Raw genomic sequence first — 27,257 nt, 5'->3', positions numbered from 1 at the left:
TCGATGGTCTCAACTCACCACAGTCATCTGTATAGGACAGGAACAGAAGATCTTGAATGATCTGAACCAAGGTGCCCAACTGCTTTCCCTCCTGAAGATTCAATCTCACCAGCAGCTTCTTCAATCTGATTCCTAACTCCTCTTTATCAACCATGATCCTTCTCTATCTGATATTAGACACGACTCTAACCATCTCCTGCTACTTACTGACCATGTGGACACAATGTTGCAGCAGATCATCATTTGAGTTTTCTGCCATACTTATGCAAAGGGGAACGTGAGATATGCTGGATTAAATACTGATCTGACTAAAATAAAGTTCCTGATTTGAGTTTTAGTGGTGAAAAGAAGAAATCCCGTTCATGTTCGCTGCTGTGGTCCGCGCCGAGTTATTGCATATGAATCATATGACTGAAAGAATTCACAAACTTCCTGTTTGAGCACAACAGAGTGAAAGCAAGAGAGCATTGACTCTTCTCGCCTGAGTGACTTCGAGAAAAGCTTTCTGACGGTAAGTTAAAATGGAAGAACAGACATATTCTCCTATTATATCCGTTTCACATGTATATGATATGAGACATGCATATTTTCTTTTATTATCCACTCTTATCGCTGTTGCTACAGTAACAGACCTGATAGCGATATTTGCATGTAGGAAGTCGGACTGCATCATGTTTTATGAATCAATAAGAGTCTGACTGTAAAAATTAAAAGCATTTTCGGAATCCTTTAACATCGTTACGCAAATGAATGCATTTGCTTCACTTATAATTCCTATATTTTTTGTAGTATGCACTATTTAGACTGATATCGCAGCAACATTAAAGCGTCTATAATCAAGTGTTTATGCTGCACGCGACACTCACTAGCGCGATTTCACGCGCGTGCGATATAGGTACTTCGATTAAGAGTTGAGTTTGCAACGAACGTAGACTAAAATCAGAATTTTAGCGAATCGGTTCGTTTTGACGATTCATTTCAACGAACCGATACATTTGACCTCGTTCAGATTCCGAAACAGAGCGCAGGGGGAGGAGTTATTTATATTCATGATGAACGCGATCTGATTAGGCGTTTGAGTAATATTAATCAAGAAAGCGCTACCTGATTGGATGGAGCGAACTATAATCCACCCCTAAACCTAACCTTAACAAATCAGGTAGAGCTTTACTTATATTTTATAAATATTAATGAATCTTCCACTGCCATCCTACATTTCGGAAATCTACCCCCTCCACGGCCTTTTGAACAGTCATTTTTATGTAACTAAATTAATATTTGGTTAAACGACGTATAGTGTATATGTATTTGAATAAGCTGTACAGGTGGTGGTGTCCAACGTTGTTCTCTACAAGTCGAGGGATTCACAACGTTTGAAAGAATTGTTTCAATCGAATCGTTCAAAAGAACCGATAAAAAAATAAATAAATAAATAAAAAACAGTTCTTTCGCGGATCACTAAATACGGTGTGAGTGTATTGATGATTACTGCTTGCTGGGATTTTCCCACTACCTTGTTTATGACAATAGTTTAATTTCACAGTGTTATGTGTTTATCAGTACTTGACCAAAATATATATATTTTTTCAATGGCCGATGATTATACAGCTGTCCTATGGCCATTATGCCAATATACTAGGATACAATAATTTAGCAAATAAGATGTACGCACAAAGATATTTAAAAAGAAACATTTTTACACAATATTTACTGAAAAAAAATATTTTTTTCTTTCTTTTTTTTTCATTTTCTATAGTGTATTATCTATTGGCAAGGAGGTTGGAAGATTTTGGAGATGACATGGTTATTGACCGATGCCAAAAAAAATTAATTAAAAAAAGGGTCAAATATTGGCCATCATATAAAATTTTTTTAAAAAACAACCAAAAAACAAAAAACAAAAAAAAAAAAACATGGAGTTAAACATGTCTGTGATGTACTGGTTCACCCCTTTAAAAACCCTAATAAACCATTAAAAAAGAGCGATATTTGCATACAGGAAGTCAGACTAGAAGTCATGTTTTATGAATCAATATTATTAGAGACTGATGGTAAAAATAAAATGCATTCACGGGATCTGTATACACCTTAATGAAAAAGTAATGAATTTTGCCACACTTTTTAAATATTTTTCATTTTTAAAATACTTTTTAAAGTATTTTGTAGTGTGCAGTATTAGACCGCAAGAATACGATATTTCAGTTAAATTAAATAGTTTATAGTCAACGGCACTGTGTATGCGATACTCGACTATCGCAATTTCATGTATGTGAAGTATAAATAACTCTAAAGTATAGTTTGCAGCTTGACACAAGTCCGATTCTTTTAAGCGAATCGGTTCGTTTGGATGATTCTTTTTAATGAACCGATTCATGTGACTGTTCTGTTTCTGAAATGGAGGATCGCAGAAGAGTCATTTATATTCATAATGAACGCGATCTGATTGGACTTTTCAATAATATTCTTCAGTAAATTGCTACCTGATTGGTTGGAGAAACTATAACCCAACCCTACCCCTAAAACTAACCCTAAATCAGGTAGAGCTTTACTTATAAATATTCATGACTCCTCTCCTGCCATCCTACATTTCGCACATTTCCCTCCCTGCACAGCATTTACGTGTTTTTTTAAATTTTTTTATGTAGTAATATAAAGGGGGCTTGGGTAGCTCAGCGAGTATTGACGCTGACTACCACCCCTGGAGTCACGAGTTCGAATCCAGGGAGTGCTGAGTGACTCCAGCCAGGTCTCCTAAGCAACCATATTGGCCCGGTTGCTAGGGAGGGTAGAGTCACATGGGGTAACCTCCTCGTGGTCGCGATTAGGTGTTCTCGCTCTCGATGGCGTGCGTGGTGAGTTGTGAGTGGATCTCGGAGAGTAGCATGAGCCTTCTCATGCTGTGAGTCTCCGTGGTGTCATGCACAATGAGCCATGTGATAAGATGTGCGGATTGACAGTCTCAGAAGCGGAGGCAACTGAGACTTGTCCTCCACCACCCGTATTTAGGTGAGCAACCGCGCCACCAAGAGGACCTAATAAGTAGTGGGAATTAGGCATTCCAAATTGGGAGAAAAGGAGATTTTTATATATATATATATATATATATATATATTATTATTATTATTATTATATATATATATATATATATTTTTTTTTTTTAAATGTAGTAATATAAATATTTAGTTAAATGTCTTCGTCTAACTGTGAATACATTGTATAAATGGTGTCAAATGTTCTCCTTTACAGTCGAGGGATTCACAGTGTTTTACAGTTCAACTGAAACGCTCAAAAGAATTGATTCAAAACAATAAGTTGTTTGCGAATCACTAGACACTGTGTGATTATATTGGCTATTACTGCAGGATGGTGTTTTATCACTTTGTTCTTAGTTGGTTTTAGTTGGGTTTTGTTGTGCACTGTGTTTAATAGTGGTTGAACAATATTGTTTTTTTCAATAGCCAAAAGTGATACAGATAACTAGAGAGTTCGGTGACCGAATGCTTTTATTAGAAACACAATGGTCTTAAAGTGCCCGACGTGTTCTTCTGCTGTTGTAGCCCGTCCGCCTCAAGGTTCAATGTGTTGTGCGTTCTGAGATGATTTTCTGCTCACTACAATTGTACAGAGTGTTTATCTGAGTTACCGTAGCCTTTCTGTCAGCTCAAACCAGTCTGGCCATTCTCTGTTGACCTCTTTCATCAACAAGGCGTTTCCGTCCGCAGAACTGCCGCTCACTAATAGCAAAGCTATTAGTTTAACTACATTTTTGAGTAGCGAGGTGGTAGCTTCGCTAGTTTTTAAATCAAGTAGCTTTTCAGTAGTGAAGCTATACTTTTGACTAGGTAGCGGCATAGCGTTGAGAAAAGCTACACCGCTACATCATGCCTTGTACCTGGTGTTTACTATAGCCAGTTTTGAATCAAAACTAAAGATGTCCGATCACAAATGAATCGCTCATCTGAGTCGTTTCTTTGCAATGAATTGGCCACACGTGATAGGAAAGCAGTCTGAATCGGTTCGTGATTCAATCTGAATGCCTCAGAAAGCTTGCGTGCCCGCTGCTGAATCGTTTGTGCACGCTCTCACTTGCCAATAAGCACATGGCAAAAAAGATAACACTGGTAGCAGTGGATCTACAATCAATGGAAACCAAACCTGCAAATGCGTCCTATCGTTTGCCAGTGAGGAAGAAGGTCTTTATAATTTTCGAAACACGTTTGCAGCTTGTAAACGACTTCTGCAAGTAAAGAAATTTTCCAACCAAAGAGTATCAAAACACTTATTAGCATACAAGGAAACATAAAAAATTACCATGGCATTACCATGTTTTTTGGACATGTACCATTACCTGGACGCACTATGTTAATACAGTGGTAGGCTATATGAATATGGTAATCATATAGTGAAGTACCATGGTATATTTTTTTAATTACCTTGAAGCACCATGTAAATTAAATAGTATATGAATATGGTAATCATGTATCAATTAACCATGGTAGTAACATGGTATACTTTGAAGTACTTTGAAGCACCATGCAAATACAGAATGTACATAAATATGGTAATTGTATCTCAAAGTACATTGGTATTACCATCTGATACCATCAGAAATCACATTGTTATTGCCCAGATGTGCGCTCTCTCTCTCACACACACACACACACACACACACACACACACACACACAAATATGTTGGTGTGGCTATCCTTATATTGACTCTCCATAGACATAATGATTTTTATACTGTATGTACTATAGATTATATCCCCTAACCCTAACCCTACCCCTAAACCTAACCCTCACAAAAAACTTTCTGCATTTTAAAATTTTCAAAAAAACATAATTTAGTATGTTTTTTTTAAGCGATTTGATTTATGGGGACACTAGAAATTTGGTGTCTGGTGATATATCCTGTAATTCTGTATCTAGCTGCTGTATTTCTGTATTGTATAGATTAATATATAGATGAATTGTATACTGTATGTATGCAGAGTTTTTATACAGGAATGTGCAAATGAAATTGTTTAAATGGGTATGGGTTTGTAGAAGTAGTAGAATAAATATGAAAAACAAAATGTAAAAATAGTGACTTTAAATGTTGAACACATGGGTTTGTTTAAGTAACATGTCTAAATATGAATTTACAAGTTTTTTGTTTTTTTTTATGTGCACATACCAGTACGTGTTGCAACATACTGTATACTTGTATACTGTATTGCACTAAACTGTAATATACTGTATTATGGCTTTGATAAACATCATGTGAATACGTCTTTTAGGTGCTTTGTCTATGACAGTATGCTGCGTGCATCTGCGGTTGAAAAAATTATGAAGTAGCTTAATTGTAGTAAGCAACTTGTGGCATGTAGCGTGTAGTGTAAATTGCTACTTTCTCTGAAGTGTAGCTTTTAGCTTAGCTTAATTAATTTTTCTGTTGATTAGTTTGTAGTTTAGCTTGCAACATTTTTTGAGTAGCTTGCCCAACACTGCTCACTGGATGTTTTTTGTTTTTGGCACCATTCTGATTAAATTCTAGAGACAATTGTGTGTGAAAATCCCAGGAGATCAGCAGTTACAGAAATACTCAAACCAGCCCATCTGGCACCAACAATCATGCCACTGTCCAAATCACTGAGATCAAATTTTTCCCATTCTGATGGTTGGTGTGAACATTAACTGAAGCTCCTGACCCGTATCTGCATGATTTTTTATCGGTATATCACTAGTGTTTATAGTGAAATCCCCCTTAAAGAGCTCTGTGCATTGAAAGAGTTATGATTTAACCATCAGTATTTCATTTATAGATCTTGAATTGTGATGATTTGGGTGTGTGCAGTGCCAACATGGCAATGCCATTATGGGTTGGGTTGTGGCTTTTGTTATGGCTGAAATGTGATTAAGGTGTTTGCTTTGTAATTTAGGAGACAATGTGCATAAGCTGCAGAGTATGGAGGAGGTGAGTGGAAACAGGATGGTTGAGGACGAGAGGAGTTTGATTAGGACGTCATCCAATAACAGAGAACAAGTACCCACGTCCTCCGATCACATTCGATCTGTCCAGCATGGCACGCCGTATTTCGTGTACATCCTCGCTGCCTTCTCGGCTCTGGGTGGGTTCCTGTTCGGCTATGACACAGGGGTTGTGTCAGGAGCCATGCTCCTGCTTAAAAAAGAGATGAAGCTGAGCTCTCTATGGCAGGAGCTGCTGGTCTCCATCACTGTAGGTGCTGCGGCTCTGTCCGCTCTGGCTGGAGGGTATCTCAACGGGCTCTTTGGCAGGAGAATCTGCATACTGCTTGCAAGCTTCATTTTCTCTGCAGGCGGCATCATTATGAGTGTTGCACCTAATAAAGAAGTTCTTCTGTTGGGAAGGCTTACGGTCGGCCTTGGGTTAGGTAAATGTTTTAATATTTTAAAGCTTTTTTCGTGAAATGTTTTACTTGAAAAGTGTGCTTGTTGTGCTGTCTATGTTCAAATTCTTTATGGGCCACTGTATAAAATACATACAACTATTTGAATTAATCTTTTCTGCTTTCCTTGCCATTCTTCCATATTATTTTGTATTTATTTAGGTATTGCGTCTATGACTGTGCCTGTCTACATTGCTGAGGTTTCTCCTTCTCAGCTCAGAGGTCGGCTGGTCACCGTTAACACTCTGTTTATCACCGGGGGGCAGTTCATAGCAAGTATGGTGGATGGGGCCTTCAGCTATCTGCCTCATGACGGATGGAGGTGGGTGAAAACTGTCAACTCTTAAATCTGTATCGATACAAATATTTCACATTTTATAGTCTCAACTAGAGGTAGACCGATATATTGGTTTTACAGATTAATCGTTTTTGAGATTTAATGCCCATTGCAATGAATACGCAACCTATGGGGAGACTAGTTCTTTCAATTAGTCAACCTCCCATTTACACTTTGGGAAATGTTATATATAATACTACCATTATACTGTGGAATATTTTGTTTGGAAAATTATTAAACATTATTGTTTTCTTTTCTAAGAAGCAAGTAAATGCATTTTGATTGGAAATAATATAAATTTATAGAGTCATATTTAAGCATTTTCAAAATCTGCGATTGATCGCGACTGATAGCACTAATAATAAAGCTAGATTTTCTGTTCACTGGAGTCATTAAGGCATGATCTTCTGTAAAGCTGCTTTGGAATGATGTGTATTATGAAAAGAGCTATACAAATACAGCTGACTTGACTTAAGGCACGGTCACACATACCTTCGCATGGCGAAATACAGTCATTTTAATGGGAATATGCGCGATCATGAATTTGAAAAAACATTTGATTTATATTGAATCAATTTTATTATTATAAAATAGACACGGTATTCTGCTGAAAATATAGTAGAAATGGTGTTTGTACCAAGTGACGGATGCATTTGCAGCAAATAATCATAGAGTTTGATTGGATGCACAGCCTTTAACACAACAACAAAAGTTATGGGAAGCATTTTCTTCTCCATTATAAAAGTTAATGAATCTGTAAAACAATCAAAAAAGGATTGTTGCTGCTTTTTCAATTTGCTTTATTAAAATGAGCTAAAGCAAGACAATTCTAGAACATTTTATCACAACTTGATTTCTTTGCGTTCTATCCATTTGAATTTGTAAAATGGAAGTTTACTTAATTGTTACGTCCCCTAGGGGTAGGACACAACAAGGTGAAGGGAACGACTCCCGCATAACTGTCAGACCAAACACAAGAGAAAAACGGAGTATAAATTAAACAATAGTTTTTATTGTTGTAAACAATTAATATTAAAGAGACTTCAGAGTGACCCCTGGCCCAAAATAATGAACAAAATAGTCTAGAAAATAAAATAAATAAATAGCCTAAATGTATGAAAAATAAAAATACAAAAAAAAAGACTTACCTACCTATACTAACAAAAACAGGGATGATAGATATTCAAACGAAAAGGGCAGGCCACCCCTACACCTGCCTGCTTTTAAGTCAGAAACTAATCGTGGTTTCAAGTGTTGCACAAACTGCACATATATTGCATTTAAACAACACATGCACAAAACACACTAAGTCTGGTCTGGCAGGTGGCAGAGAGTCGGGAGCAGCACGACCAGCTCAAAGTCATGACAGCTCCCATCTGAATGTCTGCACAGAGATTTTTTTCCAGAGCACAATCAGGGACAGCTAATCCCCCCCCCCCCCCCCACACACACACACAAGCAGAGCAAACCAGCAAAATGCACAAAACAGCATGGGATGTAACATACATTAAAACTTTTTGCGGTGTTTATGTAGCATTGATGAAACTGGGCAGGGGATTTCAATTTCCCTGCATGCTTTGAGAGTAAATGTTAACATTAAGTGTTATTTTATGTGTTTTTTGCAAGGTAAATATAAAGGGGGATACTTGTTAGTGCTTAATGTTTTGTTTCTGTTGGAGTTTTGGGGGTTACAATTATCGCAAAAAGTGGAGCTTGAACTTCTGATGAGGAAAGGTAGATGTCGCACATGTAATTGATTGCTCAGGAAAACTGTGGAAATTGTAAGGTATATTTTCATTTAGCATAGATTTCCCCTGCTCTACGTTACCCTATCAAAACAGACCTGTGACACAATTTTGTTTCATAAGGATCTACATTTTAATTGTTATCTTTTGAACTGTTATTGTGTATGTGTTCATATATAGGTATATGTTGGGTTTGTCGGTGGTTCCTGCTGCTCTACAGTTCGTGGGGTTCCTCTTCCTCCCCGAGAGTCCACGCTGGCTGCTGCAGAAGGGTGATGCTCAGAACGCCCGGCTTGTGCTCAGTCAGATCCGTGGAGGTGTGAATGTGGATAATGAGTTTGAGAGCATACGCAGCAGTATTGAGGTGGAGAGAAGCGATGCTGGAGGTGAGATGATGTCCCAATGCATCACTGTCACACATGACTTTCTCATAGTGTGTGCTGGATTCAGTGATATGGAAAACCTGGAAATATCAGGGAATTTTATAATTGTGTTTTCAAGACCTGGAAAAGTCATGGAAATTAAACAAATATTAACGGTCCTGGATAAGTTATAGAAATAAATATATTTGATATATATTCTCTTGTTGAAAGTCATGGAAGTTTAATAGTAATTTTTTTCTTTTGCAGTGGTCGCCTATTTACTACTTTAAAAGTTTATCCTGTATGGAAGCCCTGAACCGTACTGTGACAATTTTTTGTATAATACTCTTAACAAGAATGTTTTGCAAATCTTAATCAAGGAAAGAAACATTTATAATGTCTGAAAGTCTACTATTACATGAAATACTACAATTAAATGAATATGTGTCAGGTTGCATATGTTTCATATGGCATTCGTTGTCAAGTGTAACAACGGGAGTTATTTCTGGTTGTTTGATGCCATTCACCACCGGGAATATCGATGCTGCCATTGATATTGTGTTTTTTCTAATTTGTTGGCCTATGTAAACATGCACTAGATATATGTCTTTGAATGTTTCAATGCCTCTCGCTGTAGTAGGCTCAGTAACAATGCTTATCCTTAAGAATTTCATAGCCCAAGGGACAACCAGACAGCTGTACGGTGAATGCACACACCGTTTCCTCAAGCAGCTCTGCATCTTCCTTTAACTCGACACAGCGCCAAAGCTTTTTTATTTCTCTCTCTCAAATTTTTTTATTTTAATTTTTTTAATCCTTAAGACAGTAATTACCAACAACTGTAAAGGTCATGGAACTTCATTTGTCAAAATATGTGAACCATGTGAATTTTCATTCATTCTTTTATTGATTATTCTTGTAGGTGGTCCAGTGTTGTGGCGTATCTTAATGTATGCTCCTGCACGGCGTGCGCTGATCTTGGGCTGCGGCCTCCAGATGTTCCAGCAGCTCTCAGGAATCAACACCGTCATGTAGGTTACTAATACACATTTGACATTCTCTGTGTCACATAAATTCTCTATATGACTTAAACCTTTAAGCTCTGAAGATGTTTTTTTTTCTTTTCTTTTTTTTCTGATTAACAGTTTTTATTGATTCATACAACTGACAAAGAAAAGCAAAACATATATTGATAGAAAGGCTTTGCAATGGTGAAATAGGGGCAAGAACTTCCTGTTCAATACAAAACCAGGGAGGGAATAAAATGCCCAAATACTTAATGCCCTGTTTGGGCCACTGGAAGGCACCTGGCTGAAAAGCAGTTACCGGGCAGTACGCTGTCTGAGACAAAGCTTTGGATTTAGACCAATTAACTCTGTATCCTGAGAATTTAGAAAAGGAATTAATAATTTTGTGGAGGCAAGGCATAGATCTAGTAGGGTCGGAGACGAATAATAAAATATTATCTGTGTAAAGCAAAAGCTTATGCACCACACCTCTCGCCATCACCCCTGGAAAATCATCCTCCTTTCTTATCATGGCTGCTAATGGTTCCAGGGCAAGACAGAACAATAATGGGAACAGAGAGCAAACCTGCCAGATGCCCCTATCCAGAGTAAAATCATTAGAAATTAATCCATATGTTTGTACCTTCACTACCGGGTGTCTATAAAGTAACTTAATCCATCCAATAAAAGTATTCCCGAACCCATACATTTCCAAAGTCTCAAAAAGATAATCCCATTCTACCATATCAAACTCCTTTTCGACATCAAGTGAGATGGCAGTAACCGGAGTCTGATCATTCGCTACTGACCACATGATATTGTTGAAACACCTAATGTTATCAGAAGAGCTGCGGCCCCGAATAAACCCCACCTGATCCAAACGTATATGTGATGTCATAACTTTACTTAATCGGTTAGCCAGAATTTTTGACAATATTTTAATGTCTAGCTGGATCAGGGAAATTGGACAGTAACTCTAACACTCACTTGGATCCTTGTCCTTTTTAAGAATCAGACTGATCCGGACTTGTGTCATGGTTGGCGTGAGCTTTCCATTCTTTAATGAATCCGTATAAACTTCTAGCAAAAGTGGAGCAAGATCTGTAGCATAAGATCTAAAAATTTAAGCGGCAAAGCCATCCCCAGAGCCTTGCCTGTAGGCAAGGCCTTAATTACCTCGCCAAGCTCCTCCAAGGTTATCTCAGAATCAATAGAATTTTTTTGCTCAGTCATCAATTTAGGAATTTCTAATGGTTCCACAAAGTTTCTAATATCATCTTCAGTAGATGAAGACGTGGAACTAGAGATCAAGATAGAATTCTTTAAAAGCATTATTAATATCAATGGCTGAGGTAAATATTTCACCACCAGCAGATTTCACTGAGGCAATGGTAGAAAAAGACTCTCTCTGCTTTATATATCTAGCCAGAAGCTTCCCTGCTTTGTCCCCCAACTCAAAGTATGACTGTCTTGCCCTGAATAGCCAAAATTCCACCTTCCATGACAAAATAGTATTATATCTGTATTTCATTCGGGTCAATTCTCTGAGGCCATTAGATGACATTCGGTGCTTCAGCTCTGCCTCGGCACTTTTAATATTCCCTTCCAATTCCACTAGTTCTTGTGCTTTGGATTTTTTGGTGAACGAGGCATGCTGTATGATCCGGCCCCTAAGAACCGCCTTAAGTGCCTCCCAAGCCACGCCCACAGAGGATACTGAGGACCAGTTGGTCTCCATATAGACATTGATTTCAGTCTTTATTATTTGTTGGAATTTTGTAAAAGGGACACATTAAAGCGCCAACTATATGATTTCTTTTTCTCCGTATGTGGCAATACCTCTAAACACACCAGGGCGTGATCTGAGACTAAAATGTTTCCAATTGAGCAATCAACAACAGATGAAATGAGGGACTTAGATATATATATATATATATATATATATAAAAAATAAAAAATCTATTCTAGAATAAATCTTATGGACTGAAGAAAATAATATATAGTCCCTACCAGACTGGTTCAAAAGTCTCCAAATATCTGTAAGACCAAGCTTTTTACAGATCCTGTGAACCGTCACTGTGACTTACTCACTCCAATGACTTAGCCAGAAATTCACAGAGCACCACAAAGAGCACCACAAAGTGACTTACTCACTCCATTGACTTTATGAAGGACATCACTTGATGTGGGCATGTGAATGTTTTACAGCCATCCTTAGCATCTATTCTCAATTTGGCCGGGAATATCAGTGTAAAAGCGATCTTCCGTTGGTGTAAAAGTTTCTTGCATTCCTTGAATCGATCACATTTCTCTTGTCTAGTTCGCAAAGTCTGGGAACAAGAAAATGTGTGGTTCTTCCAAGAAAGCCTTCCTTTACTCCTCGCCTCACGTAACACAAGATTTTTATCGCATGATCTCAGAAATTTGGCCAGAATCGATTGGGGCCTGTCTCCCTCAGCGGATCGCCGAGCCGGAACCCTGCGAGCTCACTCGATTTCCAGTTTATGGCCTGCTATGTCGAGCAGACTCAGAAAGAGCCCATCCAGGAATTCCACCATATTCTGTCCCTCTAATCCCTCCGGGACTCCCATGATACGGACGTTATTCCACCAGCTGTGGTTTTCCATGTCCTCAAACTTCTCCAAGACACGCTCCAAATCCACCTTGGCAATCTAGCAGATTAGCAGCTAATTCCCTCTCCGATGACTCCAGATAATTTATTCGTTTCTCGACATCCCCCACTCTTGTGATCACATCAGTAAATTTTGCCTGGCAGTGATCGATCGACGTATCACAGCAAGATCCTCCAAGTCATCAACACCATTCATCAGCATTGCCGACATGTTCAATATCTCTCGCCGCATTTCCTGCACTTCCCCAACTAAATCAACTCCCGGGCTTGGGGCCTGCTCGGGAGCTTCAGCTTGAGCACGTAAGTGTCTTTTAATGTCTCCAGAGCCCAAGGATTTTGAATTCTTTGACATATTGTCCTCCTAGAACAGTTATGGAACCTCCAGAGTGTATCGAATCTCACCGGTTTATGTCATAAAAGGTATTAAAACTAGCAAAGTGCACAGAGCTCGCTGGTCACACGTCTTCGCATGGCGTCACATGACCTCTCTGAAGGTGTCTTTAAATATTTTTTTTTAAGTAAAAAAAAGTTCATATCCTGCTGCGGGTCAGTTGCGTCTAATAAAGCAGACGCGATAACATTGACGGTGACCCATGAAATATCATAATTTATGTAAAATCCTGTGTTTTTCCTGATGCAACGATCTGGTGGAAATTTAAAGAAGCCCTATTCTCCAATAATCTGTGGAAAACAGGGTGTTCCATCCCCAGAAACAGCACTTTTTGGGCAGTTTCAGCGCAATTTGAGCAAAGCGCCCATAGACAGCATTTCTTTTCTGGGCAACAAAAGAACACGGAAGGGGCAGAGCATTTGTTTGTAAACAGTAACTTCATCTGTTTGATGAGTTTGATGTTTTTACTGATTACAATAATATGTACAGTGCAATTCTTTTTAAAATAAATTACCAAAACGCAAAATTTCAAAGCATTTGTTCAGTTTTGGTCATAATGCCTGCATGCATTGAAAAGTAGAGCTTCTAATCTTTCAAATGATACCTGTTTTGTGTTGGTCAGGACTGTAGTTATTAATATTTTAACAGTTTTCTTTTCTCATGGGCCCATTTGAGCTTAAAGGGTTAAGCTTTGTTTTCAGAATGGAATAGTAGTGCACTCCTTACTGCATATTGTGTGGTATACAGTAATACTTGTCTTAAAATGTCTTAAATTCAGTTCATTCATTCATTCATTCATTCATAAATTAAAAAGTCTTAATTATCATTTAAAGAGATTTAAAGGGGACTTAAAGACCAGAATCACGATATGGCCTTATGGATTTAATTTAATAAATGTATTATGTGTTCACTGCACGCTTTGAAGTGAAAAGCACGCGGGGAACTCGATGATCCAGTGTTTCCAGCAGCTTCAGAGTGGTTCATAATCCATTCATTTAGGAATTTATGACAAGCGATCACTGATGATCTACTGTTGAATTAAGGCAACGTTTACTTTTAAAGTGTTTATATTGTAATACCTTGTAGATGAATGTTACCCTGTGTCTCAATCAGCTCCCTATATTGTGAATCAGTATATTGTGAACACTAATTCAGGTTCTGGCAAGGGTACTGATCCACTGAGCATTGGGACACCTACTCAGTCACCTGCGACACAATCTCGAGGTTGCGCGTTTAAATGCAGCTGTTAATAAGCAACATGGCTTTGTAAATGACACAGTCATGCATTTTCGTGGTAGACATTCAAACGTACACTTGATGAGCCAAACGTTATGACCATCTGCCTAATATGCTTTTGGTCCTCCATGTGCCACCAAAACAGCGCCGACCCGCCGAGGCATGGACTCTGCAAGACCCCTGTAGGTGTCCTGTGGTATCTGGCACCAAGACATTAGCAGTAGATCCTTCAAGTCCTGTAAGTTGTGAGGTGGAGCCACCGTGGATCGGACTTGTTTCTTCCGCACATCCCACAGATGCTTAATCAGATTGAGATCTGGGGAATTTGGAGGCTAGGGCAACATCTTTAACTCTTTATCATGTTCCTCAAACCTTTACCAAACAATGTGTGCAGTTTGGCAGGGCACATTATCCTGCTGAAAGAGGCAACTGCCATCAGGGTATACCATTGCCATGAAGGGGTGTACCTGGTCTGCAACGATGTTTAGGTAGGTTGCACGTGTCAAACTGGCGTCCACATGAATGGCTGGACCCAGGGTTTCCCAGCAGAACATTGCCCAGAGCATCACACTCCCTCCTTGTCGTCTTCCTACAGTGCATCCTGGTGCCATCACTTCCCCAGGTAATTGGCACACACGTACATGGCCATCCACAGGATGTAAAAGAAAACGGGAGTCATCAAACCCTTCCACTGCTCCAAGGTCCACCTCCAATACTTTCAATGTTGGACAGGGGTCATCATGGGCACTCTGACCGGTCTGCGGCTACGCAGCCCCATACACAACAGGGTGCGATGCACTGTGTGTTGTGACACATTCCTCCCATAACATCATTAATATATTCTGTGACTTGTGCCACAGTAGACCTTCTGTCAGTTTGGACCAGACAGGATAGCCTTCATTGCCCTCATGCATCGATGAGCCTTGGACTACCAACACCCTGTCGCCGGTTTGTGGTTTGTTCCCCTTGGACCACTGTTTATAGGTACTCACCACTGCTGACCGAGAGCACCCAACAAGCCTTTTCAGAGATGCTCTGACCCAGTCGTCTGGCCATAACAATTTGGCCCATGTCAAAGTCGCTCAGGTCTTTACTCCAGCCCATTTCTCCTGCATTCAATACGTTGACTATGAGAGCTGATTGTTCGCTTACCATCTAATCTACCCAGACCTTGACATGTGGCCTTGTTAGGAGATGATCAACATTATTCACTTCACCTGTGAGTGGTCATTATGTTTTGGTACATAGTGTGTATAGTGTTATGAAAGATAAATTACATAAATAAATATATAACGGATAGTATTTTTAACAACTTCTTCTCACAACTCTAATATTAAATAGAGTGTTTGCCTTTCATGGTCATTATGGATGAAATACATTACAAACAACATCTCTTTTAAAGAGAAAATAAGGCTTTGACTTCATAGTTTTACACTTGTGCTCATCTTCTTATGACTTGAAAGACTTCAGAAGACATGATGTTTTCGGTGAGGGAACATAGTGAGCAATGATGCTTCCTGGTTTTTACGGTGCATTCTGGAAATTTTTACGGAGCGAAATTTGCGATTGAGACAGGCCAAGAAATGGCCGGCTCCTTTATCAGTGCCCTGACTACTGACCTCGGGATGTGATTGAGACTATGCTCAGTCTAAGAGTGCATATTTTATTTCCCTTATCTGTTTGAATGGATAGCTGGATGCAGTGAAGCACAGATATTTCAAAATAAGAGTCCCTGGAGTATTTAGGGCTTATTTATTGTTAAAAGTCCTGTGTTATACAAAATTTATTTATTTATTTATTTATTTATGGGTTTTTTTCTGGTTATTATTGGTATTTTGATTGTATAATAATCTGGATCAGGATTTAATTCCATTTGGATTCGTTTAGCCTCTGTCTGGCCTTCTGTCACAGGATTTAATACATTGAGTGTATTGATTTTATAATGATTGTCATAACTCTTAAGTCATTTTATTGTCATTTGCACAGATCACAAATGGTAGAAACTGAGGATTGAAATTTGTAATAGTCTGTTATTGCCTTTTTTTCAACACATTATTATTATTATTATTATTATTATTATTGTATCAGCAAAATCCAATATCAGTCGACCTCTAATTCATATGTTTTGATATATTGGTACATAAACCTTTTTTAATATGATGTATAATGTGTGTGTGTGTGTGTGTGTGTGTGTGTGTGTGTTTGTGTTGAAAACATGTCTAGAGTATTTTAAACTGGCAGACATCTTATTTGTTCAGGTCTTAAAACTGGTCTTAAAAAGTCTTACACTGGCATACTACTTAAACACATTATGCAATGATAAATGTTTCAGTGCTATGCCACATTATTGGCACATGACCTCGTCATTACATTGCATGTTTAATTCAGGGAGTGCCATCCACTTATCGTCTCCCGTGTTCGGATGTGTTTAAATGGCACTCCCAATGGAGTGCAAAGTGCGACTTAAATTTTCAAACTGCAAAACTGTACTGTCTAATCAGAAGTAGACTAAATTTGGATACTCAATGTGTGCAGGTACTACAGTGCAACCATAATACAGATGTCAGGTGTTCAGAACGATCAGATGGCCATTTGGCTGGCTGCTGCCACGGCCTTCACCAACTTCCTGTTTACTCTAGTTGGGGTCTGGCTGGTGGAGAAGGTGGGCCGCAGGAAGCTTACTCTAGGCAGCATACTGGGTAAGGACACACAATTTTAAATACCGTTTGCTGGGAACAGATTAAAGCAGGACTGTAATGTTAGTGTGGTGTGTTTTACTCAGGTACAGCTGTAAGTCTGATGGTGCTCGCTGCTGGTTTCCTGATCTCAGCTCAGGCCTCTCCACCTGTGACCTTTCACCCCAGTGACCCGTCCTTCCACAATTCCACCTGCATTACATATGGGTGAGTGCTGCCATGTTAGAAGATTAGATTGACCTTAAAAGATCATAGCATTTTTATGTAGTGAAATGTATTCTTATTGTATTTATTTCACTCTGTATTTAGGAAGCTTTAAAAATGTAATAATATTTTTATGATGGATATTGATATTTAAAATTAAAAGTCAGCATCTGGACTTACTTTATCAATAACATCTATACATAAAAGTCCTTTAAAAAGTATCAAAAATAAATGAAGGCAAGGTATAAAGTCTGACCTTCATATAACAAAAAGAAAAAAACATGGAATTTGTCTGTTTTTATTCAAATCAACCCCTTGAACATAAAAGTTCCTATAGTTGAAGACACTCCCATATATCTACATATACATGTTTGTTTTAAATATTTTTTTATTAAAGATTTGGCATTTGGCCTGCAATAAAGTCAATATGTCACAAATATTAATGAAAATGTACTAGTTTGACTGGAGTTTGTTTCTCTCTGCACATGTAGGTTCTGTGAATCATGCATGTTGGATCCGAATTGCGGTTTCTGTTACAGTATGAATAGCACAGCTGTAGTGGAGTCCTCATGCATGCCTATAGATCCAGTAAACACTGAGACCGCTGCTGCGGGAAGGTAATGAATATATGGTTTGTTCAAGCGAATTTAACCTAAATGTTGAATTTCACACCTTTTAAGTCTTTATTCACCCGTATTGCACTGTAGTTTGCTCTCTGTTATGTGTTTGTTTTGATTATGTCTTGTTCGTGTGTTATTGAGGTGTTCCAATGGCACACAGGAGAGCACAGGTGCATTCTGGGCATATAACTACTGCCCAACATCTTATTCCTGGATTGTTCTGCTGGGGCTCATTCTCTATTTGGCCTTCTTTGCCCCAGGTGAGAGAACTCTGTTCTAAAGTAGCTTTTAATTATTTTATAATACTGGTTAAAAAGTAACAGTGGTAGTATGGTTGGGCGATATACAGTATATTAAATATACACCATATAGTATTCGCAAAGATTTCCATTTGGCCTTTTTATTTAGCCATTAAGTTTCCTAAAGAGTAGGGTAAGGAACTGATTCTTATTAATAACCGGTTCCTTTTTTTTTTTTCTTTTTTTTTAATAACCGAATGATTTTCATGACTTTCACTTTCGTTAACGGTTTTGGAATTTGCATTCTTCTATGTAGACGGGACACCAAATTAAAATACCCTTTCCAAGAACAAATGCCGGTTTTCCAGCTAATAATCTACATCATAAGATCTACACCATAAAAACACACCACTTGGCACAACCAGTGTAATCTAATTACTGTAATCCGATCCCCGAACAAATGACTCAAATGAGTCCGTTCTTTTAATACTACAGCGCAATCAGTGTAATCCAATTTCTAAACGAATGACTCATAAGAACCGGTTCTTTTGAATCGATAGCATGAAACATACTACAGCACAACCAGTGTAGTCCAATTTCTCAACGAATGACTCATAAGAACCGGTTCTTTTGAATCTAAACGCAAAACATACAATGCTATCTCCCAATCGAATGACTCCTATCAGCCAGTTTTTTTGAGTGAATCAGAAACATACTGAACCGCAAGTCATTCAATTCATCTAAAATGTCCAACTCATAAGAAATAAATTATAATAATTACTATAATTGTGGTTGTTCATATGACCGTGTGTATTTAAAGATACGCATTATAACTTCTCTTGCAAAAAGTGGTATTTTTTATATATATATATATAAATTAATGAGTAAAATATCTTAATTAAAAAGTATGTGTAAACACACCTTTTGCCAGAATCTGTTCTATTAAAGAATGAAATAATCGTATAATTTGTGAACAGGCTGCTGAGGCCAGTACTTCCAATAAGAAGTTATTTTCAAATATGTCTTCCTAAAAACTTGTAAAAGAATCGTGAATGGAATCATTAAGGAACCGGAGTCGTTAAGTGGAATCGGCATTGTCTTATGATTCCCATCTCTACTATAGGCCATGTCATCAGTTCTGTTATCCTACTTAATCTCACAAATCGCTGGTATGAGAGCATTTTAAAAGTGTTTCTGATTTAAACGTCAGTTGCAAAAATTCCATTAGAGTTGGTTAGTTTGATTCTGTTCTGTGAATCAGTTCAAACTGTCAGTTTCAGTGAATCAATTCAGACCTGATTCCTTGATTTATCTCCACCATGGATCTAAAATGTTGAAGTCTTTTTTTTAATTTTTTTTTTTTATAAAGTGTGACAGTTTTAATATATTTAGGTAAATACTATTTATTACTATGTAATATTAAAGTATATCATGCATATAAAGAGTGATATTGTGTTAATTTGGTGAAAAGCAGTGTGGAAAATGAGTTGTTTGTGTAATGTATGTGTGTTGGAGTAGGTATGGGTCCAATGCCGTGGACAGTGAACTCAGAGATCTATCCACTGTGGGCTCGCAGTACAGGAAATGCGTGCTCCGCTGGAGTCAACTGGATCTTTAACGTCCTTGTGTCTCTCACCTTCCTTCATGTGGCCCAGTACCTCACTTACCATGGTAAAACACAGTATAAATAGACCATACTGAACATAACAATATAATTTCGCTACTATACATACTAATACTACATAGTTTCCTAAACAGTTATACTGTGCTATTCATACTTATAATCCGAATCGTTTAATAAAGCAAAAAGCTTGATGATTTTAGTCATGGTAAAAGCACTGTGCACTTATTGCTTTTATAAACCAATGGTAAAAAGAAATGATAATAGACACAAATGTTCTATAAATGAATACATCTATGAATAACAATAATTACTAGACTCTATATAAATCAACCAGATTTTCTGAAGATAATGTGAGCGGTGTTCGACTTCGCAAAACTCCAACAAAATGCTTGGATGTTGAAGGTGGTTGCTAGGGCATTGCTTTGTGGTTGCTAAGATGTTCTGGGAATGGGTGGTTGCTAGGGCATTGCTATGTGGTTGTTAAGGTGTTCTGAGTGGTTCCAAGTAGGGCTGGGCGATATGTAAAAAATATTTTATTGATAATTGCCTTAATAAATATCGCGATAGGGGTCCTGGGTAGCTCAGCAAGTAAAAACGCTGACTACCACACATGGAGCTGCGAGTTTGAATCCAGGGCGTGCTGAGTGACTCCAGCCAGGTCTCCTAAGCAACCAATTGGCCCAGTTGCTAGGAAGGGTAGAGTCACATGGGGTAACCTCCTCGTGGTCACTATAATGTGGTTCTCGCTCTCGGTGGGGTGCGTGGTGAGTTGTGCGTGGATGCCGCGGAGAATAGCGTGAACCTCCACACGCACTGTGTCTCCACGGTAACACGCTCAACAAGCCACGTGATAAGATGCGCGGATTGACAGTCTCAGACGCGGAGGCAACTGAGATTCGTCCTCCACCCTGATTGAGGGGAGTCACTACGCCACCACGAGGATTTAGAGCGCATTGGGAATTGGGCATTTCAAATTGGGGAGAAAAGGGGAGAAAATCATCATCAACCCCCTGCTTTATCGATTTGGCTTTAAAAATGTATTTATTGAAACACAAAACTTTTAAACAAAAGATATTGGTCTTGTATTATTTTATGATTTAATCACTTTCGTCTTTGTTTCTTTAATACAATGATATATTTGAGTGAATCTGCAGAGTTGCGTTCACAATGCATGTTAAGCACAAACTGCTCCGTGAAAATAAACTAAACTTCGAGCACCTCATGAGATGTCTTAGGTCATTTGCAGCATTCTCATATATAACACTATTCTTGCAAACAGTTTTCAGACGATTGAAGAGTGATAACACTTTACATACGCATGTTCCACGAGTACAGGCTCCCGCTGCACGCCTCTGAACAAACTGCGCATCAGACATGGGCATTGACGGTTTAACAGCATTTCTTGTCATGTGTTACTCCGAGACGTCTTAAGCCTGGCTTATACTTTGAAAAAAGCCTAACCTTTTTCCTTCTGGATGAACTAAAGCACCCTAGGCGAACGAAGCTGCCGTTTATACTACACACAATGTCGTTTTAAAATTAGCTCATTTAGGGTGATGTCACGGTGTTTAACGTACTGTTCCAGCCACTTGTAAAGCCAATAATGCAGGTTTTTCTCTTCGTGGACCGCTGCTTTTAGCACTGTGCCGCTTCTTTTCTTTATTAAACTTGTCACAGCCCCTTTCACTTTTAAAAACTAAAATCTCTCTCCACTGGCCATTTTAACAACAGTAACCTAGGTAGCAACTCCTCAGCTGGCACGCGCGATTGTAAATAATAACTGTAACTTCCAAACCACACCCACGAATAGTTTTAACCAATCATCAGCGCTTTTCGACCGGCCGAGTTCTCTTGGGTCAAGAATTTCAGAGATGTGTGTGAACAGTAGGGTTGGGCGATACCACTTATTTTCTTTTCGATCTGATACCAAGTACTTTTAGGCCAATATCACCGATATCGATACCAAAACCGATACCTCTATTAAACTGAATTTTTACGAATTCTTTGGATAAAATGAGCCACATATAAAACCTCAAAATGAACCACAGATATTATTATATGGTTACTATTACTAAAACCAAGTTACCATATGGTTACTACAGTAATGCTGTAGCAAAACCATGGTTAATTGTATCAAAACTTTGGTTACTGCCAAAAAAACAAAAAAAACATGGTTACTACAGTCGTGGTTACTAATACAATATTACTACAGTTAATCCATGGTAAGTTTTCATAAGGGTATCATTTATTAACGAGGATTAAATATCATTATCAATGTTTTAACAACTCTGAATTTAAATAATCCTGTAAAAATTGTCAAACAAGTCCATTATAATGCATGTCACATCTAGGTGTGTTTTTCAAAAGCACTGCTCCCTCTTTGAACGAGCGCTATGACTGAAAGGGTGAGCACCGTCTGTAACTGCTAGTGTGTTTTAGCATTTCTGCGCTTCAAGATGAGCAGAAAAAAATATAGTTCTGGTGCCATGCAACTATTCGCTCATATAAATCTTTTTTTCCACTTCGAAACTTATGAGATGCATTAATATTCATGCAATCTAAATAATAAGATCACTAGTTTTTTTTTTTTTAAACTTCAGAATTTATATTTTTATGTGAGGATCGATATTCTTGAATCTTGATACCACATCAGTATTGGAAGTATCGATACTTTGGTATCGATCCGCCCATCCCTAGCGAACAGGAGAAATCTCACCAAACGAACACCATGGCAAAACAAAAACGTCAAAAATGTCATCATCATTTGTAGGTGAACTAAGCGAAGCCTAACGACTTCCCAGATCCATGGTTTTGCCATTTACCAATATTGTCGATCATCGTCTGTCAATGAGGGTCGAAATCGACATCAGGAGATTTGTAAGACATCGTCGATATCGATAAGCATCCTATCACCCAGCCGTAGTTGCTAGGGCATTGCTATGCGGTTGCTAAGATGTTCATGGTGGTTGCAAAGGTGTTCTGGATGGTTCCTTGGGTGTTGCTATGTGGTTGCTAAAGTGTTCTAGGTGGTTGCTAGGGTGTTGCTATATGGTAGCTAAGGTTTTCTGGGTTGTTACTATTGTATTGCTATAAAGTTGCTGTGGTGATCTGGGTGGTTGCTAGGGCATTGCTATGTGGTTGCTAATTTGTTCAGTGTGGTTTCTAGGGTATTGCTATGTGGTTGCTAAGATGTTTGGGGTGGTTGCTAAGGCATTGCTATGTGGTTGCTAAGATGTTCGAGGTGGTTTGCTTACGTGTTCTGGGTGGTTGCTAGTGCATTGCTATGCGGTTGCTAAGGTATTCTGGGTGGTTGCTAGGGCATTGCTCTATGGTTGCTAAGGTGTCTGGTTGGTTGCAAGGGCATTGCTAAGCAGTTGCTAAGGTGTTCTGGGTGGTTGCTAGGGCATTGCTATGCGGTTGCTAAGGTATTCTGGGTGGTTGCTAGGGCATTGCTCTATGGTTGCTAAGGTGTCTGGTTGGTTGCTAGGGCATTGCTGTGTGTTTGCTAAGGTGTTCTGGATGGTTGCTAGGGTATTGCTATGCAGTTGCTAAGGTGTTCGGGTGGTTGCTATGGCATTGCTGTGCAGTTGCTAAGGTGTTCTGGGTGGTTGCTAGGGCATTGCTATAGGGTTGCTAAGGTGTTCTGGGTGGTTGCTTGCTAGGGCATTGCTTTGTGGTTGCTAAGGTGTTCTGGATGGTTGCTAGGGTATAGCTATAAAGTTGCTAAGGTGTTCTGGGTGGATGCTATGGCATTGTTATGCAGTTGTTAAAGTGTTCCGGGAGGTTGCTAGGGCATTGTTTTGTGGTTGCTAAGGTGTTCTAGGCGGTTGCCAGGGCATGGCTATATGGTTGCTAAGGTGTTCTGAGTGGTTGCTAGGGCATTGCTGTGTGGTAGCTAAGGTTTTCTGGGTTGTTGCTAGGGTATTGCTATAAAGTTGCTGAGGTGATCTGGGTGGTTGCTAGGATATTTCTATGCAGTTGCTAAGGTGTTCTGGGTGATTCATAGGTCATTGCTATGCGGCTGCTAAGGTGTTCTGGGTGGTTGTTAGGGCATTGCTGTGTGGTTGCTAAGGTTTTCTGGGTTGGTGCTAGGCCATTGCTATGTTTGCTAAGGTGTTATGGGTGGTTGCTAGGGCGTTGCTTTGTGGGCATTGCTATGCTCAATACAATAAAAATGTTTACATAATTGCTAATGAAATAATTTAAATGCAGAAATACACCGTTTTAATAATATTCACATAAAATAATAAATAGTAGAAAAGTGATGTGCACTTTTCTATTACTAATGAAAATGGTATTATGTTTGTTTATTTCACTGATCCTCTCCTCACAGGTGCGTTCTTCCTGTACACCGCTCTGGCTCTGCTGGGTTTTGTGTTCTTGATGGGCTGTATGCCTGAGACCAAGGGTCTGCGTCTTGAGGAGATTGAGTCGTTGTTTGGAAGGAAACTCTGCCACTGTGGCGTGAGCAGTTCAAGCACACACTACATCAGGGTAAAGGGTGGAAACTACCGCTCTGATGAAGACATTACTGATGAAGAATAGATCTTTCCAATCTATCTTTCCTGAAGGGAATGATTCCTGGTGTATTGAGTGTTGTGGTTCCCATTCCAGAGATTCAACGTTTTAGTTGATTCATAAATATTTAAACAAACCAACTGTGTCAATGTAACTGCATTGATGCTTGATAAAACAATGAGATTTGATCAAAATGTCAGTTGATTCTTCTGTGATTCTATTGATTCTATTTGCACATGTACAGATGTGAAATATTAAATGCAAATATGTTGTTTGCTTAAGTGAATATGTCATGAACAACAGGACTGACTGGATTTATGGAACAGGAAATGACCTTGTTAAACTTGCTCTGGAGTGTGACCCATGTGCAAATGGAACTTTCCACAAATAGGGTTCCATTTACAATTAGTACCAAATTTTTTTGTTGTTGCATGAAAATACTCTTCACCCACCTTAGGGGGTCAAATTAAATAACATTATGAGCATTTTTCAAAATGTAAATATTTGTAAAAATCGTTTTTTAATTGTATTCCCGCTTTACTCTAAAAAGTATCCAAATGATGTTAATTCTTGGGTGACACAATTTTACGGAATATTTGTAATTGGGGAAAAAACGGTTGTGAGCAGACTGTTTTTGATGTGTTTAAAACTTTTCATGGTAGGTTAATGCTATAGATAATAGTTTTACATTGTTAAAAGTTCTCAAAAAAAAGAAAAAAAAATTGGATTTGTGCCTGTAATGCTTTACAAAATGAATGTGACACCAATTTTTACCCTATTTGTGGAAATACTGTATTTAATAGGAAATGGGGCATATAGACTTGTATGTGTTTTTCACGGTGTATAGAGCTGTACACTCATCTTATAGAAATTCTAATACTAAATAATACTAATACTAAACTGGAATTGTCAATGTTGGTGTGGTGGTGTTGGTGATACAGTATTGCTTTCTTAAAGGGGTCATGAAATGTTCTTTTTTTATAGTTTTATTATCTTCCCTGAGTTCCACTGATAATGTTATTAAGGTGTTTTTTTGCTCCAAAACAGTCATCATTTAGTATTATATGATCATTTTCCACCCTGTCTCTGGCCCTCTGACTGAAATGCTCAGTTTTGGCATAAGCACCTCCTTAAAACGTCAATGTTTCTGATTGGCTAACAGTTTGCAGCCCTTCGAAATCAGCCATATTTGAAACTCAATCGGAAGAGAATGAACAACCCCACAATGTTATAAAACTACATTGTATCCGAATATATTAAACTGTTCATCTCAAGCACAACTTTTATCACTCAGCACCATAAAACAAATAGTCATGACATGTAAAACATTCATGAATGAAACTGTTTACTTACTGTTTTACATCAGGTACAAGTGTTTTTAACTGCCCCATCCTTCAATAACAGTTGCTTTGCAAAGCTTGAATCATATTATGACTGGTTCACAAGCAATCCACGCTGACATGAGCTGAAAAACATACGATCCATGCTGAAATACAATGAAGACACATCCACATGATGTACACACATAGTCCAAAGCACGGTGTGAACTAGACGAACACACATACAGCATCGCTTCACCAGAAATGTATCAAAACAGTCAAAGATGTCATCTCTCGCATGTTTTCATACACCAACAATTAAAAATAGTGCAGATGGGCGAAAGAAGGCATCCATGACTCGTTTGTGCTCAAAACAACAAGAGGTACAGCAGCTGAATGAAACCAAATGGAGTCTCCTCTTCAGAGTTGTAACTTGACACCACGTCTTTTAAAAGCGGCCCGAGATATGTATCAAGCGGTCAAAGATGTTGGTCTAGTGCATGAATATATACAAAAATTATCCAAAATAGTCCAGATGGATCCCCATTGGTGTTCAGGAATAGTGAGGCCACAGTAGGCCTTGTTTATCCTTCTCACTTCCTCTCTGAGATTAACTGAGCCCCAGTGGGCGGGGCCAAGGGTGCAATGATTTTAAGTAGGTATTGATGTTTTTCGATGAAGAGGCGGTCATGTATTAATGTGCCCCTAGTGACGTAGGGTAGTCGCTGAAGTAGAGAACAAGGTGTTTTTGCAACTTGGTTTCAATAAATGCTTTTATTGCATTGGGGATTCAGATTTGAGTTCTGAAATTTACAGTATGTTTTTATAGTAGAAAGACCTCTTATATGTCAAAATATCAAGGAAAATTTTATTTCTCCTGACATGACCCCTTTAAGGTTTAGTTGACATTTAAATGAAACTGGTAGTTTTCATGTTCTAGCCTCGTTTGGAGTTGGGAGAGTTGCAATATGGGACACTGGAACCAGAGGGCAGAATTGCCTACATTTCAGTGAGTAACAATAAAAAGATTTTTATTTTATTTTTTCACTACAAATTAACTTCATAAATCAGTACTGTTTTTAGATATTCACATTTAAAGGCATAGTTAACATAAAAATTTTAATTCTAAAAATTAAAAAGTTTAAAATTCAACCTGTATGACTTTCTGCTGTGGAACATAAAAGGAGAACATTTGAACTCTGCTTTATATCATACAATGAAAGTAAATGGTGACTGCGGCTGTCAAACTCCAAAAAGTCATTATTCACTGAAAATCTTGCATATATAAAATATGCCGTATTGTGCCAGGTTATTTTTGGTTCAACTATTCCTTTAAAAAATGACATACATTTGAATCACATAATAGAATACAGATTAATACAATTTTGCAATCTAATTTATTTATTGATGTTAACATAATGTAATTTGTTGCTTGTTGAATATTTTTCTGCTGCAGTTCCAGTAATGATGCCCTGTATGTGGACATGAAGATTCATTTATTTGAGAATAATCAATTTTCAAATTCAATATTCAAATTGTGACATTTTATTATCATCTCACATTATAAGGGAAATTCTTTTGTGGTGCATATTTTAAACTTTATAATGTCATTTCTGGTACAAATATCAAATGTAATTATCTTCTACCTTCTGTTTCAGATGTTTTTGATAAATAATTAACTAAAATAAAAACAAAATGCTTTTGAAAATAAAATCTCATTTTGTACAAATTTGACAATGTTTGAGGTAGTTTAGCCACAGTCAGTTTCATTTTTGATTATAAGTTTTGGAGCAAAATACATTTGTTAATCCTAAAAAGACTATGAAGTTGAAATTGCTGCTGATACTGTATATTGTTTTCCAAACTGTGCAATGATGTATTTGTAAACTCTTATATGAATAAATGCTTGTAAATCA

The 27,257-nt window shown here is 38.1% G+C and overlaps 2 protein-coding genes across 3 annotated transcripts in view; one reads left to right on the top strand and one right to left on the bottom strand.

Moving 5' to 3' along the window:
* The window catches only part of lrrk2 (leucine-rich repeat kinase 2), a 90,808-nt gene extending 90,432 nt beyond the window's left edge, over positions 1-376 (bottom strand). The window contains exon 1 of the mRNA XM_051690322.1: positions 19-376. Within this exon, the coding sequence (XP_051546282.1) occupies positions 19-154 (136 nt within the window). The 5' untranslated portion in view covers positions 155-376. The remainder of the gene's footprint in view (positions 1-18) is intronic.
* slc2a13b (solute carrier family 2 member 13b) lies at positions 377-27,257 on the top strand. Of its 2 annotated transcripts, XM_051690364.1 has the most exons (13): positions 377-511; positions 5,923-6,396; positions 6,574-6,733; positions 8,674-8,879; positions 9,778-9,886; positions 16,657-16,820; positions 16,904-17,024; positions 17,513-17,638; positions 17,783-17,901; positions 19,399-19,551; positions 23,838-23,998; positions 26,282-26,350; positions 26,798-27,257. In XM_051690364.1, the coding sequence occupies exons 2-13, from the start codon at positions 5,949-5,951 to the stop codon at positions 26,804-26,806; spliced, it is 1,845 nt and encodes a 614-aa protein (XP_051546324.1). In that variant the 5' UTR covers positions 377-511; positions 5,923-5,948; the 3' UTR covers positions 26,807-27,257. The 2 variants fall into 2 exon arrangements, with proteins under 2 accessions (XP_051546324.1, XP_051546323.1); XM_051690363.1 differs by having other exon boundaries at positions 26,282-27,257.

Source organism: Myxocyprinus asiaticus, chromosome 46 (assembly GCF_019703515.2).
Source record: "Myxocyprinus asiaticus isolate MX2 ecotype Aquarium Trade chromosome 46, UBuf_Myxa_2, whole genome shotgun sequence".
In the NCBI taxonomy this organism is placed as follows: domain Eukaryota; kingdom Metazoa; phylum Chordata; class Actinopteri; order Cypriniformes; family Catostomidae; genus Myxocyprinus; species Myxocyprinus asiaticus.
This window is presented reverse-complemented; position numbering and strand designations above follow the sequence as displayed.

Excerpts from the sequence above, each read along its gene's own strand:
- slc2a13b (XM_051690363.1), top strand. The coding sequence starts at position 5,949 with ATGGAGGAGGTGAGTGGAAACAGGATGGTTGAGGACGAGAGGAGTTTG. Across the intron at positions 6,397-6,573 it reads TACGGTCGGCCTTGGGTTAG|GTATTGCGTCTATGACTGTG; the intron begins GTAAATGTTTTA and ends GTATTTATTTAG. Across the intron at positions 16,821-16,903 it reads TACTCTAGGCAGCATACTGG|GTACAGCTGTAAGTCTGATG; the intron begins GTAAGGACACAC and ends TGTTTTACTCAG.